Source organism: Xiphophorus maculatus, chromosome 6, assembly GCF_002775205.1.
Source record: "Xiphophorus maculatus strain JP 163 A chromosome 6, X_maculatus-5.0-male, whole genome shotgun sequence".
Classification (NCBI taxonomy): domain Eukaryota; kingdom Metazoa; phylum Chordata; class Actinopteri; order Cyprinodontiformes; family Poeciliidae; genus Xiphophorus; species Xiphophorus maculatus.
The window spans coordinates 28,026,134-28,041,075 of record NC_036448.1 but is presented as its reverse complement, the minus strand read 5'-3'; the positions used below and the strand labels follow the sequence as shown (position 1 = coordinate 28,041,075).

Here is a 14,942-nt window from a genome sequence, read left to right as displayed (position 1 = left end):
CTCTGCTCTCTGACTGCAGCAGGAACAGATTCAACACTTTCTCCATGTCAACCTGATAAAATCACAAATCTCACAGCCCAGAGGAAATGTCATGGATCGTAATCTGGATGTCAGTTCAGTGAACTCACGTTCAGTTGTGTTTTTAATTTCCTATAAAATCCTGACAGACGTTCGTTGGGAAACGTTTCTTTATTTTTCAAAAATCTGTTTAAAATCATTAACAGATCTGGTTTTGACTTTAGAGTTGCATGTTTGTCTTTGCTTTAGCAGGATTGAATATTAGACAGAAATGATGTCATTTCTGCTCCCTAAACTTCTTGATTTACAAACTTTTTTCTGCTTCTGTTGCCACAAAGTGAAGAAGTTTTAGGACTGAAACTGTGTGAATTTGGTTCGCTGTGGTTCAGCCCAGTCTGCAGAAAACTGGGCTTGGATTAAGAAAAATTCAAGAAATATGATGGAAAGATTCCTGACTGAGCTTAGATAAATGATTCCTTTGGACTGAGAATGATTTTATTTTTCTGCACCGGTGTGTGCCGGGATCTGATTCCTCAGTTTCTCTACAGAAACGTCCTGTAACTCGAGCCTCTGCTTGTTCTGCCGCTGAGAAATCAGCTGAGAACAAAACGAACTCTCCTGGTTTGAACTCTGCAGAGCGACTCCAGCCACACATCGTCTCCAAGTCCAGTCCGGCCTCTAAATGTGTTCCAACCGCAGAGCATCTGAGCTCACGATGACGTTAATCTGCGGCAGAATAAGGCGCGGAGGCAAATAAGTGAAAGGGTTGTTTAAAAGTAGATCCTGTGGTCGCTGCAGCTGGAAACGTCTGGATGGGGTTTCTGGAAGAATTACCTTTTGTTTAGGTCCAAACGACGTTTTCAGGGGAAGCTGTTTGTACTTGCCGGATTTCTCCTCAGTTCAGCCCTTTAATGTGAAACAAAGAATCCTGTGGAAAGTTTCCGTCAGTTTCTGTCTCATTGGCCGTTAAAACGAGAACGGTGTGTAACGTTTCACCCGGAACATTTTGGACAATCGACACAGAACATGTGTTTACACGGTCCATCTGAAACCGGCATGTTCAGCTGATTACACAGGGGGCGCTGTGGTGCTAACACCTGGCATTCAGACCCCAGAGTCAGAGCAGATCCTGGTTTAACACGAGCTGCATGGTGGAAAAGGTTAAAAAGGTCCTGGGTTCAAATCCCAGTTTGCATGTTTTCCTATGGAGGTGAAAGCAGACTGGTAGTAAACTGGTTATACTGTCGCAGGGCGGTGGCTCAGGGCGGTAACACAAAGCGGGGCGGTAACTCAAGTACCAAAAACAAGGCTACATTTTCTCAAAATTCTATTTTAATACATTTACTGGTTTATTTATATTTATTCCTGTCAAAATCGATCATTTATGACATAATGCAAATAAAATGTGGATTTTTTTCTACCTTGTCATATTTTCTCTCTCTAATCACAGCTTTAGAGCGACAGATGAAGAAAGATACATTTTGGAAGTTGAGAAGTGCGTTATTTTATGACTGTTTTGTGAAATCTTGCATTTCCCTCTGAGCGGAGCAGCATGTAGTGTAAATCCAGATTATCCATTTTGGTTTTAATCTGTAAGTTATCCTTCTTCACGTCATTCCTACTTGTTCTATTTGCTGCTGCCTTAGTAAAGAGCTTCAAAAGCCCCAATTATCACCATTAGCTCCTTTACAGAAATCCTTTTCATTCTTTATAATCTCTGGTTTATTCATTGTAAATGTAAACTGCTTAATCACACGTTTCCCCCGGTTTTACAGTGTTAATGGTGAGGGCTTGCTGCTGTGCTTCCTCATAAAGATAACGCTGCTAAAGTTTGCAGTCAGCAGGAACTAAATTGACCCAAACATGTAAGCAGCTACATGTGTGCAGTTCGTCCATAAAGGCCTCGTTAAACGGCTTCATACGTGGACTGCAGTCAGATTATTGCAGCCTGTAAAAAACTAATAATTCTGGTTTTAAAAGCAGTTCAGTCAGCGGCTGATTGGCCGGTTCTGGTGTTGATCCGGGTCATGTGTGCGCGGCCGCTTTCTTTCCCATCGTTGCGGATCTTTCCCTGCCGCTCCCTCCATACAATGCCGCTCTCATCCCTGTAAACACAACCTGCTTTGGGAACGCCAACGGAGGATTTACAAGTTTTATGACTCTAATGTCTGCTTCCAAGCAAAAAGCTTTTTCATAAAACATCTCTAAACACTTGTTGATCTGGGATCAGCGTTAGTTTCTGCGTCAGCAGCGGTCTCTGCGTGTTTTAATAAAACAAGTTCTGGTGGATTAAGGAAGAAATGTCTGAGGAGAAGCTGGACGGAGCCGATGCCACACACACGGTTTCACTTAATCACCTACAAGCTAACGGTCGTGTTTCTCATCCGGAGTTTTTGTTTTAGTGTTTCTCACAGACGGATCCAAAGTGTTTCGCTCCGTTTCCTCTCCTTCAGGAAGCTGCAGTTATAAATCCTCCTCATGCGTTTCGGATGAAGCAGAAATGTTCCTGACAGCCAACATGACTCTGATTCTGAACGGCTTGATTTGGATCCATTAAACTCAATGAGGAGGAGCTGGAGAAATGCAGCTCTTATTTTGACAGACCAAGTCAACATTTTCCTGCTAATAAAGCGGAAAATTGAGTTTTATCCTTTGGGAATTTTTATCTTTTATTCTGTTAATTCCTTCCTGCCTTTCATGACGTTTTCAAACATCAAAATTATTTCAGCTTCTGGAACCAACCGGAGAAATGTTTGATATTAGGACAGTTAAAACCAGAAGCATACAGCTACACCATATTAAATATGCATTTTTTCCAGATAAATCAGAATAAATGTTCCTGTTTTAGGTCAGTTAGGATTAACAGAAATATTCTATTTTCTAAATGCCAGAATAATGACAGAGAAAATGTCTAAAGGTGATTTTTATTACTTACTTCAGTGAGAAAAAAACATCATTTTGTATCTTGTACTTGTGGTTTGAACTCATTGTGTTGGCTGACTCAAAGCAACCTTCGGTTTGTATAATCCAGATATAAATACTGTCTGTCGGATTGTTTTCTGCATGTAAAACGATTTTATGCTTTATGTTTTTATGCTTTCACACATCTGGGTGCCGTTATGCTTCATTCCCACGGGAACATCTGATCACATCATGAGTTTGCTTCCTGCTTCACTTTAATCCAGTTAAAATCTTTATTTGCTTACACTGTGAAACATTTCCAGACTTTCAAATCCAAATAACTCCTTCTGATTGGCTCCCTCCAAGGCCGTTGCTCAGTGATTGGTCGGTGCGGCAGTCAGGTGGCGGGTCACGGACTTCCCTACTGCTGGTTCCCAGCCTGCGGTTTCATCATGTGGAGGATAATTTTAGTATTTTCAGAGATTTTAAAGATAATTTTTCGTTTCTTTTGCAAAATCTGGGAAAATTCTGTTTGCTTCAAAATCTCTTGAAGGTTTAATTTATGATTGAAAGAATTTAATGTCCTCTGATAAAAATGAATAATTTTAAAAATTATTTAGCAGTTATATTTGAAACGTTTCATCTGTTTCCTTCTGACGAGGCAAATTCAAAGGATGCAGAAGGAGAGCAGGTGAGGAGAGACCGTTGCTCACTTTTAACCTCGGCTGTAAAACGTAGCAGTTAATAATTAATGTGACCTGATGATTGATCCGGCTCTTATCTGCAGAAAACAAAACAAAGCTGACACGCAGAGAAAAACGCTGCAGGCGGAACGATTCGCTTCACAAAGAAAAGCTGCAGAAAACGCCGAATCTGCTGGAAACGCCTGTTTGCCTTTAAACGTTTCGTTTGTCGTCACCTGAGAGGAAAATGATGAAAAAAACAAAACGGCTCTGAAGTCAAACCACAGCTTCATGTTCAGACTGGGGTGTGTGTTGACTGAATGGATGGACAGTTTAATAGCAGCTGCTGAATCACTGACTGAACTTTCATGCCCTGAGGAGTCAGATTATTACACCCATTCAGTTCTCCTGAGCAGGTCAGAGGTCGGCTGAATATAGTTAGATTTTCTCTGATGATTGTTGGTGAAGAGTTTTCCAACTCAGAGGAAACAACCTGCAGCCTCACACACTCCTGATAAACATCACAGTGTGTGTGTGTGTGTGTGTGTGTGTGTGTGTGTGTGTGTGTGTGTGTGTGTGTGTGTGTGTGTGTGTGTGTGTGTGTGTGTCCTGCTGCCTCTTTGTCCCACTCTAAAGTCAAGCAGCACTTCAGTCACATCTAAACTCGTCTCCTGAATCTCACTGGACAAAAACATCCCACAGCATTTAGCTGCCATGTTTAGCATCATCAGTTTGGTTGCTAGTTTATTTCTGCATATATTTATGACGTTGTGGATCCGTTCAGTCAGACTGAGTGAAACATAATACAACATTTACCAAAAATAGTTTTCTCATGACTGAACTCCTCCCATTCCCCCTGCTGGGTTTTATTTATGGGTATCAGAGTAAAGAAGGATTTTATAAAGTGGTGTGCAGCGCTAACTAAGGTGTTATGCTAACAGTTAGCTCCAATCATAAACATTAGTTGAGCTAATGTTTATAATAAAGTGCCAGTTTATTTATAAAACATTTTAAAATGCATTAAATTAAACTGAGAATGATTGAAAAACAACAAAAGAAAAACGGAGAATAAAGGAATAAAAGTTTCAGGAAGTTTTCACAGTTTTGCTTCTTTTTCTTTTAAGAACTAAAAGTTTTATTTCCATGTTTATTATTTTAGCTCAGTAAATGTTGAGTCTGTGGTTCTGTCCCTTCAGCCGGGTGTTTTTGGACCGCAGCTGTTAAAGACGTTCCTGTTCTCCATCAGAGCCGGTTCAGACAAGGTCAAAGGTCAGCGGCAGGAACTCTGGGCTCTGATTGTAACTGGGAAACAGCTGGACCCCTCAACCTGTCAGGCTGGTTTTAGCAGTGACCTTCCGAGCCGAGGGTCGATCCAGAACCAGGAGTCAGAGAACGAGTCGCCATGGCGATGTGCAGCTTCAGCGCTCAGAGAAAAGAAAAAACCGTCCAGTGTTTCTGCGACAGAAAGGACGCCTGTGGCCGAGCACAAGACTCAGTCTGTTGCAGGAGAGGAAGTGGAATCTCAGACCGGACAGCTGCTCATTCCCGACCCCGATGGCGTACGAACGCCCCCGCCGCCCCCCTCAGCGCCCTGAGCGTTCAGCCACACATGTGGAGGTTCTGCAGGGCGGCGGGTCGTCGCCTCGGCCCGCGGGGCGGCGGTGTCGGTTGGTGTTTTGGTGTCGGGATGGAGAAGAACAGAACCGTCCAGTGACCTGCTGTTCCTGATGACGCCGTGTTTCTTCCCTCCAGCCCCGAGGCGTTTTCTGCTGCAGCCTGAGGCGTTTTCTGCTGCAGCCCGAGGCGTTTTCTGTTGCAGCCTGAGTCGTTTTCTGCTGCAGCCTGAGTCGTTTTCTGTTGCAGCCTGAGGCGTTTTCTGCTGCAGCCCGAGGCGTTTTCTGTTGCAGCCTGAGTCGTTTTCTGTTGCAGCCTGAGGCGTTTTCTGCTGCAGCCTGAGTCGTTTTCTGCTGCAGCCTGAGTCGTTTTCTGTTGCAGCCTGAGGCGTTTTCTGCTGCAGCCTGAGGCGTTTTCTGCTGCAGCCTGAGGCGTTTTCTGCTGCAGCCTGAGGCGTTTTCTGCTGCAGCCTGAGGCGTTTTCTGCTGCAGCCTGAGGCGTTTTCTGCTGCAGCCCGAGGCGTTTTCTGTTGCAGCCTGAGGCGTTTTCTGCTGCAGCCTGAGGCGTTTTCTGCTGCAGGCCGGCTCTCTGAGCTCCGCTGTGCTGCAGCAGCTGGGTCCGGGTCCACAGCTCCCAGTCTGTTTAAAGTGACTGCTTATGCTGGTGTTGACATTTCCTCCATTAAGGCTCCAGTTTCATGTCGCTGTCAAACAATGAGCTCAACATTTTAGCTGATCTCTACAAAGTTTCTTGGTTTATTTTCTTTATAAAAGGTGCATTAAACTGAATCTTTGTTTAGATTTATTTCCATTTCCGACAGATTTATTGATATTTTATTTCTATGTTGGCGTCCAGCCTGCCTGCTTCAGACAGAAAGCAGACCGACCGAGTTCACTGCTCTGCCAACAGCATGAAGACGTTCAGAACCGAACCGACCTCCGCTGGTTCTGAGTGTTCACACCGGAACCAGTCTAAATGGATCCAGTGTGATCCAGTCTGAATGGATCAGCGGAACCAGGATGGATGTTTGCAGCTACGTCTTCATCAAATTGTCATGCAAACTTTTAAATTGTTGCAAAATAGAAAATCTGACTTCGGATGTTTCCATCTACTGGTCTGGAGCAAACGGACCGGGTTATGAGTATTTTCATCAGATGTTGATGCTGCGTTCGGTTATAATAAACAGGAAGTAGAAGATTCAAACTATCAGAGATCTTGTACATTTCTGATATTTTAGAAGTAATTTAGTATATTATAACATTTGGCTGTATGTTTTAAAATGTTTGTTTTAAAATAGACTCCTTCATATTTTAGCTACATCAGCCTCTCAGGTAAATGAATTTCTAACATCATTCACTAAATTTATTGAATCATTTTTAACATTTCCAAACAAACCTGTCTAAACATGTTCATTTGGTTGAGCAGGCAGCGTTTAAAAGCATCATGGGAAAAGTCGTTTCTCCGTTCGGGTCACGTTTCAGTCTGTTTGGCTTCAGTTTGTTCTGGATTTTACCCTGCAGCAGAAATGTTGGTGGTTTCTTTATCAGCTGCTCTGGGCAGATATCTGCTCCTTAACTGGGATTTTTATCCATTAACGGGATGAGCAGCTCGGCTTTTCTCCGTCTTTAGTCCATCATTAACTCCAAACTGGGACTTTGATGTGAGTTCAGGCCGTCAGCGCTGATGAATGAGGGAGGGAGACGTTTGGCTCACAGTCGTGTTTAGAGAGTCTCCTGCTGGATTAAAGTGTAGAAGAAGAAGAGAGGGAGGGCTGAGTGGATTAGGAGAGGGGGCACAACGCGCCCTCAGACGGCGGGGGTAACGTGAAGAGCGCGTGTTGCTGCGGGGCGGAGGGACGCTGAGGCCTTCCCTCCGGTCGCAGCGGATTCCTGCGCCGCTGCACATCAGGAATGTTTCTGCTGGTAAACAGCGCCGGCCGCGTTTTGTGCTCCTTCCTTTGTTTGGCTCCTTTATGGATCATTAAACAACCATCAACCTTTGTCATCATCATGACTTTCTTTTTGTTTTCCTTTTCAAATATGATTCCATGTGGAGTCTTTACTTTAAAACTGGTTTCATACAGCAGCTGTGATCAGAACTTCCTCACTTTCTCTCCTTTGACTTCAGTCCAAAACTAACGACCTGCTGCTAAACTGCTCAGGTGTAAAATAAATGAATTTCATGTAGAGCAGAACAAAGTGAGCGCTTTGCTCCGACCTCTAACAGGTCGATCCAGAGACGATTCTGTTCAGATTAAATCCAACCGATTCTCCAGCGGGAACTTCTGACCAGAAACTCACAGCTTTTCCACCTTCAGCCTGTCTGACGTTGAAACTGCAGAGCAGCGAATCAAACGAAGACCAACGTCTGCTTTGAGTCAGGAGATCATCTCATCGTTTCCCTTCGTTAGCTTCTGACTGGCAGAAGTTCAAATAGTTCAGAGGGGAAAACCTTTTTCTCACTCCTGCATCCACATTATTATTATTATTATTATAAAAATATGAAGCCAAAGGGAATATCTATAAAAAACTAAGTACACCCTATGATCAAGCCCCTGAACCTGCTGTGTTTCTTTTCTGTCTGACTTCATCAGATTCGTGCGTTGCCATGGAAACATCTGATTGCGCTTCCTAATCCCACGCTGCTTTATTTTATTGAGTTATGCAAATATTTGTTTTTGCACAGCTCTGAGTTGAAACCACAGGTTGAGGTTTAATGAGGATGTAAAAATATACAAACGCCTTAAAGGTTTTAATGTCTGTGGATAGAAAACCCGGATCAGCTGAAGGGAAATGTTAACGTCGGTACAGCAGCTTTTTAAATTCTGTAAATCTGCAACGACGGATTATTTTTTCTAATGTTCAGTCAGAGAGGAGAGCAGGGGGCTCCGGGGGGCTCCGGGGGGCTCCGGGGGCCCGGGCCCCTCTGATCTGCTGCTGACGCTGCAAACCTGAGCTTTACATTCATCTGCTGGCCTCCCTCCTACCAGGAGCCTCTGGGGGCCGTCAGGTCAAAGGTCGTTTCGTTTTGGAGGTTCAGAGAGAGGAGGGAGGCGGGAGGGCTCCTCCGAAGCACGGCAGGTGTTTCTCCCATCAGCGTTATCCGTCCGCTGATGAGCCGCAGAGCATGTGGCTCAGCAGGGGTCCATCGTCAATATTTAACTGGAAACGCCGGTTTGTGCTGAATGAAAGCAGCCAGGCGAAGCTGTCGACCAGGACGGTTTTATTTACACGTCTGAAGCAGAACGGAGGAGCAAACGGCCCAAACGGTCCGAACCGTCCGGGTTTCTCCAGACTCTGAGGATCAGCTGGTATTCTGACCCAAACATGAAATCCTGCTGAGGTTTTCCTGAACGGATCGGGTCCGAAACCCAACACTGCCCTGGCTTTCACCTGGAATGCCCTCCTGGTTGAAGGTCGTTGCCTTGGTAACGCCATGGTAACGCCATGGCAACCGCAGATCCTGCCAGTCTTCCCATAAGCTTCAGGCTCAGGACGCCTGACCTCAGGAACATCACAGATGATTCCTGGTGGCTCCAGATTTCAACGCTTCACAGTTAAAGCAGCAACTGGTTGGTTTTTAGTAACCGTGATAATTTTCCTGTTTCCAGGGGGATCGGGTGTGGCTCCGGGAGGAGGAGCAGTTCCTCCCCGGCTGCGTGTCTTCCTGCTCTGGAGGCGTCGTCGTCTTCGCCACAGACTACGGCCAGGTGAGAAACCTCAGCCGGTCCGGTCCGGTCCGACCCGGATCGGACCGGACCCTGTCTGTAACCCGTCTCAGCTCTTTCTGACGGGAGTCATAAACCCTGACGGTAACATCAGTCTAGCTTTGGGTCAAGGAGAAATCTGTTAATCTGCACAAAGATAAAAAACATTCCCAGTGACCTTGAGCCTCAGAGAGAAGAAGCGTTTCTGTCAGGATTGGATCCCTCTGATGTTTTTATTTATGTTTTTATTTCTGTTTTTATTGAAGCAACTTTCTGTGATGCAAAAACAATAAAACGTATTAATTGTGCATAAACTCTGACAAAAACAAATAAAGCAAATGTTCCAACATGGACATAACAATCAACAGGCAGATTTTATGGTTCTGGTTCTGGGTCCAGATATCTGACCAGTTCTGGTTCTGGGTCCAGATCTCTGACCGGTTCTGGTTCTGGGTCCAGATATCTGACCGGTTCTGGGTCCAGATCTCTAACCGGTTCTGGTTCTGGGTCCAGATATCTGACCGGTTCTGGTTCTGGGTCCAGATCTCTGACCGGTTCTGGGTCCAGATCTCTAACCGGTTCTGGTTCTGGGTCCAGATATCTGACCGGTTCTGGTTCTGGGTCCAGATCTCTAACCGGTTCTGCCTCTTTCAGCTGTCGTCCTGCTTTAGGACTTGGCTCGTTAAGCAGAACCGGGGTTCTAACAGAACCGGGGTTCTAACTGGATCTACGTTGAGCAGAACTCAGCTGCTGCTGCAGACGTTTTATTCATCTGATTTGATTCCACATGAATGAATCTGGAAACGTTTCTGTTGGGTCGTTTTTATAAGAAGCTTCAGCTTTTTCTGCGCAGCTGAACGAAAACGTCGTTCCCACATTTATCCCGACTCAGCAGCACGGAGTCTTCAGAGGATCCGTTTGGTAACGTGGATCAGCTGCAGAGCCGCTGAAGCTCGGCTGGTTCTGCCTCACGGCGCTGATCCGTGTTGTGGAAACAGACAGGAAGGTGAAGGACGCTTAGAGTCGGTCATTTATGTTTTGGATATAAAGGAAAGTGAATATTTAGATGTGATCAGCCGGGATGAAACCTGGAGCAGGAAGTTTTTACTGAGCAGCAGGAAGTGATGAACTGCAGCTTCCAGCATCTTCAACCCGAATCTCACAAATAAAATAAAAAATTTATTTAAATGCAAACAAACAAGAGAAATCAACAAGCAAATGATAAAATAATAAATTAAATAATTAAACACAACATCAAAGTTTTTCCACTCGTGTTTTAAACATTAAACAAAATCTGTGGGATTTTATCACCAGACGACCTGAACGCCTGGATGTTGGTGGATAAACTTTAGTTTTACCTGAAAAACAGACAAGAAAATAACTTGTTGTCTTTCCAGAGGCAGATTTAACAGAGTAAACAGCGACTCTGGTGTTTTTCAGATGTAACCAGCACAGCTGGTCGCTCTGTCTGTGCATCTAAACTCGGATATTAGCAGTGAATAAGTGACGTTTGTCCTGCAGTTTTTTTTTCAGAGGCGTTGGAGTCGCAGCTCGTCTTCCTCGGGTTTCAGGGTTTGTGCAGACAGGCTCCTCCTCTGGCTGCTGCAGGACAAAGCAGCAGCAGATGAATGGTGATTCGAACAGCAGCTGCTGCTTTTGATGCTGACAGAAAGGAGAAGCTGGAGGCTTACCTGCCGACCTCGCTGACACACAGACACGGCTCGGTTTCCCCGTCATTCTGCCCGTCTGACACGATGATTATTAGCGTGAAATATGAGCTGATGGTTAAACGTTACTGGACCGATCGGCCGCTCCAGGTTCTGTCAGGAAAAAACACCTGAAGGAGTTTAAGGCAGGAGATGAAAGTTTGTTCAAAAAGCAAAATAAAAACTGAGAACACTACTTCCTCTGATATCAGTGAATGTCAATCAGATCTTATCAGTTTCAATACATTTATTAAAAAATAATCTGAGGAAAATAAGAAATACTAAAAATGAGGATATTTTACTGTAAGATTTGATAAAAAGTAAAGCTGCTGCAACATTTAAGGAGATAAAGAAAGCATTTGGAGTATTCAGACAGCCGCCATCATGACTGTTTCCTCAGAGGATCGATGGATACGAAGTCTGAGAGGCTGGAGAACAGAGCTGCAAATAATCGATTATAGATTCTGACGCGTAATCAATTCATCGAGAAAAACTGGAACATTCTGCAAATTTTTCATTTAACCAATTCAGTTTATTTTTTGTAAGATTGGAAATGCACAAAAAATAAACAAATGATTCAATTCCTTTTTTAAGTCTTTATAAGCCAGTTAACAATTAACTCGTTACTGAATTAGGCGTTGATTTTTTTCAGTAATCGGTTAATCACGAGTAAGCCAATTAATTGTTTCAGTCGTAGTTAATTGATGTATTTTCAATCCATTCATTGTTTCATGTCTTTTAGATGTTTAAATGTTTTGAGCTAAAAATATTCAGCATTTTTAAACTACAAGTGTAGAAACTCAGATTGTCTGTTTTGCTCATTTTCAAGTATTTTCTTTAGTTTTTCCTGTAAGTGTAAATTCCTTCCTGGACTCATCTAAAACACAGTTGATCCTGACGGATCCAAAAGCGAATCCTAATGACGTTAGCAGTTAGCATGATCAGGATGCTAACTGGTGGCGGTTAACATCATTAGGATGCTAACTGGTGGCGGTTAGCATCACTAGGATGCTAACTGGTGGCGGTTAGCATCATTAGGATGCTAACTGGTGGCGGTTAGCATCACTAGGATGCTAACTGGTGGCGGTTAGCATCATTAGGATGCTAACTGGTGGCGGTTAGCATCACTAGGATGCTAACTGGTGGCGGTTAGCATCACTAGGATGCTAACCGGTGGCAGTTAGCTCTCTCCTGCCTGCTGACTTTGTGGCCCAGAGATTTACCCTTTATGGCATCTGCTGCTGGGCTTAGCGCCCGGCCCCCAGGTTTTCTGTCGAGTTGCAGATCTCTGTTGACTCTCCAGAGAGATAAATGAGCTAAATATAGAAACGTAATTAAGTGAAAATCTGGGGTCCTGCTGACGGAGCTTTAATTCTGGGATGTCTCCGGATTGGGATTGTTTGAAGGGATTTCTGCGTTTGAACTTTTCTTACATCCTTGAACTTCATGACCTTTAGTTGGTTGAGTAAACCAACAAAAGGTCATGAACAAGTCAGTAATATTGCTGTAAGAGCCTCTCCCTGGTGTGAATGAACCTGATGAAAACCAGGACCAGTGAGGCTTTCTGTTGGGTTTCTGCTGCCGTCATCTCCTGATCAGTCATGGCGGAGCGCCGGCCGCAGAACGCCGCGCTTTCTTCTGGAAGAGCTTCAGTGATGACCCGTTTGTCGCTGACGCGTCACAGCGGGAGGAATGTGAGAAACGAAGGCCGACAGGATGCTGGGGGGCTTCTCTGCTGTTAATGTGTGAGTGTGCGTGGGGGGGTCGGGGGTCAGAGGTGACTGACTCCTCAGACAGAGACCGGCTTGTTTCAGGAGTCGCTGCTCTGAACTGGTGGACCGCAGCTGGTCACAGAGGGGCCACAGCCGGCCCCCGCTTCACAGTGTTAGCTCCACTTTATTATTTTATTACAGAAAATCTACATCATATTTGAATCATCAGACATTCTCAACATGCCAGATCCTTTCAAAATAAATCGGATCGTTCCTTCAGTGTGCCTAAAACATGAAAACTGGACTGGTCAGTCCGGATCAATGAGATCCATTTTGTTTTTCATAAAAACTTTACCCTGCAAATACTCGATAATTCAGTTTCTCCTCAGAACAATAAATAACTGCATTCAATATATTTATTTTTTACATTTTAATTACTTAATTTGTATATATGCTATAAAAGTGAGTTTTATCGGGATCTGAAAAAGGTACATCAGTGTCCAGTCATAATAAAATAACTGATCTGTGAGTGAATAGTTTCTCCTGCTTCCTGTAAACTTTTAGAAAAGACTCAGACTTTCTCCTAAACCTGAACAAGAATCAGCCTTTTTCTGGCAGCGTTTAGCTTCAGAGTCGTCTTCTGCAGCTCAGGATCAAATGTATCCTCGCTGCCTGCCAGATGTCACCGCTGTGGAAGCAGAAACGTAACAGGAGACGTGAGCAGGTTCACCGGGACGAGCAGCAAAACGTTTGCTAATGAGGAGGTTCTCTGCATCCCGGGTCTTTACTTCACAGGTGAACAGAAGTAGACAAATGTTTTGACTTCTGACTGTTAGTCAAACACATTTCATCACTAGGATGCTAACTGGTGGCGGTTAGCATCATTAGGATGCTAACTGGTGGCGGTTAGTATATTTGGCTCCCAACATTTAACAAAAAGCAAAGACAGCAGAAGATCAGATTCGGTACCGATCCAGGGACGATCCGGTTTCCTGATGTATGATGAGATAAAGTGATATTCAAGTAAAAGTAAGTCCTGGTCCTGGCTGCTGTCAAAGCTTGAATTCAGAGAAGATGTCTGTTATTAATATTTTTGTTATTTAATAAATTACCTTAAGAAAACGAAACTGATAGAAAGGATATAAGTTTTATTTATTTATTTATTTATTTTTATTTTATTTGTATTTTTTAGGAGGGGAGAATATATAAGTAGCTTCCCGATCCACACTCCATTCCAGCTGATGGCGGTAATGCGGTTGTTTGCCAACCCATACAAAAAAAAGAAAAGAAGAAGAAGAAGAAGTCTGTTATTGACTCTTTGCGCGTGACGTCACGCTCTCCGGAGCCCCGCCCACTCCGCCATGACGGACCAAAACGCTCCTTTAAAGCTAGTCTGAAAACAGACACCTGTAACCTAATATCATTTTAAAGATCTTTTTAAAGTGAAACAGCATAATTTCAGCTGCAGAAACAGAGGAGGATGCAAACCAAACTTGTCATGTTATTGTTTAACTTAATGAGGAAAGATGGAGGCGATGGATGGATGTCAGTAATAATGACTGATTGGTGGCGAACTCTTTTTACAAGGCAAGAAATCTAACATTAATGTACTTCATAAGTTAGTATGATAACAAAAATATCAAATATCGCATTATGGAGAAGGTACGGGTGTAACTATTAGTAACCATGGAGACAGAGCCGCACCGTCATGTAGCCTAGCATGTACGGAAAGAACTGGTTAGCATCTCCTCTGTGTACGTGTTTAATCCTGCTCCGGTGTAAAAGGAAGTTTATGGCAGCGATATAAATCATGTGGTGTGAATTCAGGCAAAGTCGGTAATTTGATCATTACGGCAGGAGGGAGGAGGTTCGGGTCGGTTTCTAAGCTAGCTGTTTCCAACTGTTCCCGCCGCATAGGAGCCAAACCAGGCGAGTTACGTTCACAGACAGATGAGCTCGACTGGAACAAACAACAACCATGAATAAAATGACAAAAATATCTCTGGAAAACAGTTTCAGTTGTTCTGTCCAGTAGTCCCGTCTCTCATTCAGACGTCCATCATGGCGCCTGTCAGTTTAAGCTTTTTAAAAAAATAACCAAACGTTAAAATTTTGGTCTCCAGTGTAACTGAGTCTACTGGACTGCCAGGTGTGGCAGTTTCCAAAATGAACTCCAGACCTTAAGAAACTCAAATGTTCCTTTCACAAATAAATTTAGCATCACAGTAAATCTTCTGAATTCGACATCACACTTTAACTCTTCTGACACAGAAGATGAACGTTTTCAGGAGCTGCAGTTGGTTGGTGTGAACCGTTGAAGGTTTGAATGAGGTCCAGGGTTCCTGTCATTGTCTGGGTCTGATCCCAGTGTTTTCTGGTCCAGGTCTACACCTACAAGCAGAACGCCCTCACCAGGCAGAAGGTGCAGCCCATGCACCACAGCAGCGTCAGAGGCGTGGAGGACATGGCCACGCTGGAGGACCTTCACGACGGCGCCATCATGCACAACCTCTACCAGCGATACCATCAGAGGCAGATCTATGTGAGTTCACTTCAGACAGAACCAGACCCAGAGATCTCACTAATCACTATCAATAATGAT

At 44.0% G+C, this 14,942-nt stretch overlaps 1 protein-coding gene across 1 annotated transcript in view; it reads left to right on the top strand.

Annotated features, from left to right (window-relative positions):
• Positions 1 to 14,942, top strand: part of myo10 (myosin X) — a 109,682-nt gene that overhangs the window by 25,563 nt on the left and 69,177 nt on the right. Inside the window, exons 2-3 of the mRNA XM_023335262.1 lie at positions 8,827 to 8,925; positions 14,724 to 14,882. Coding sequence (XP_023191030.1) covers positions 8,827 to 8,925; positions 14,724 to 14,882 — 258 coding nt within the window. The remainder of the gene's footprint in view (positions 1 to 8,826; positions 8,926 to 14,723; positions 14,883 to 14,942) is intronic.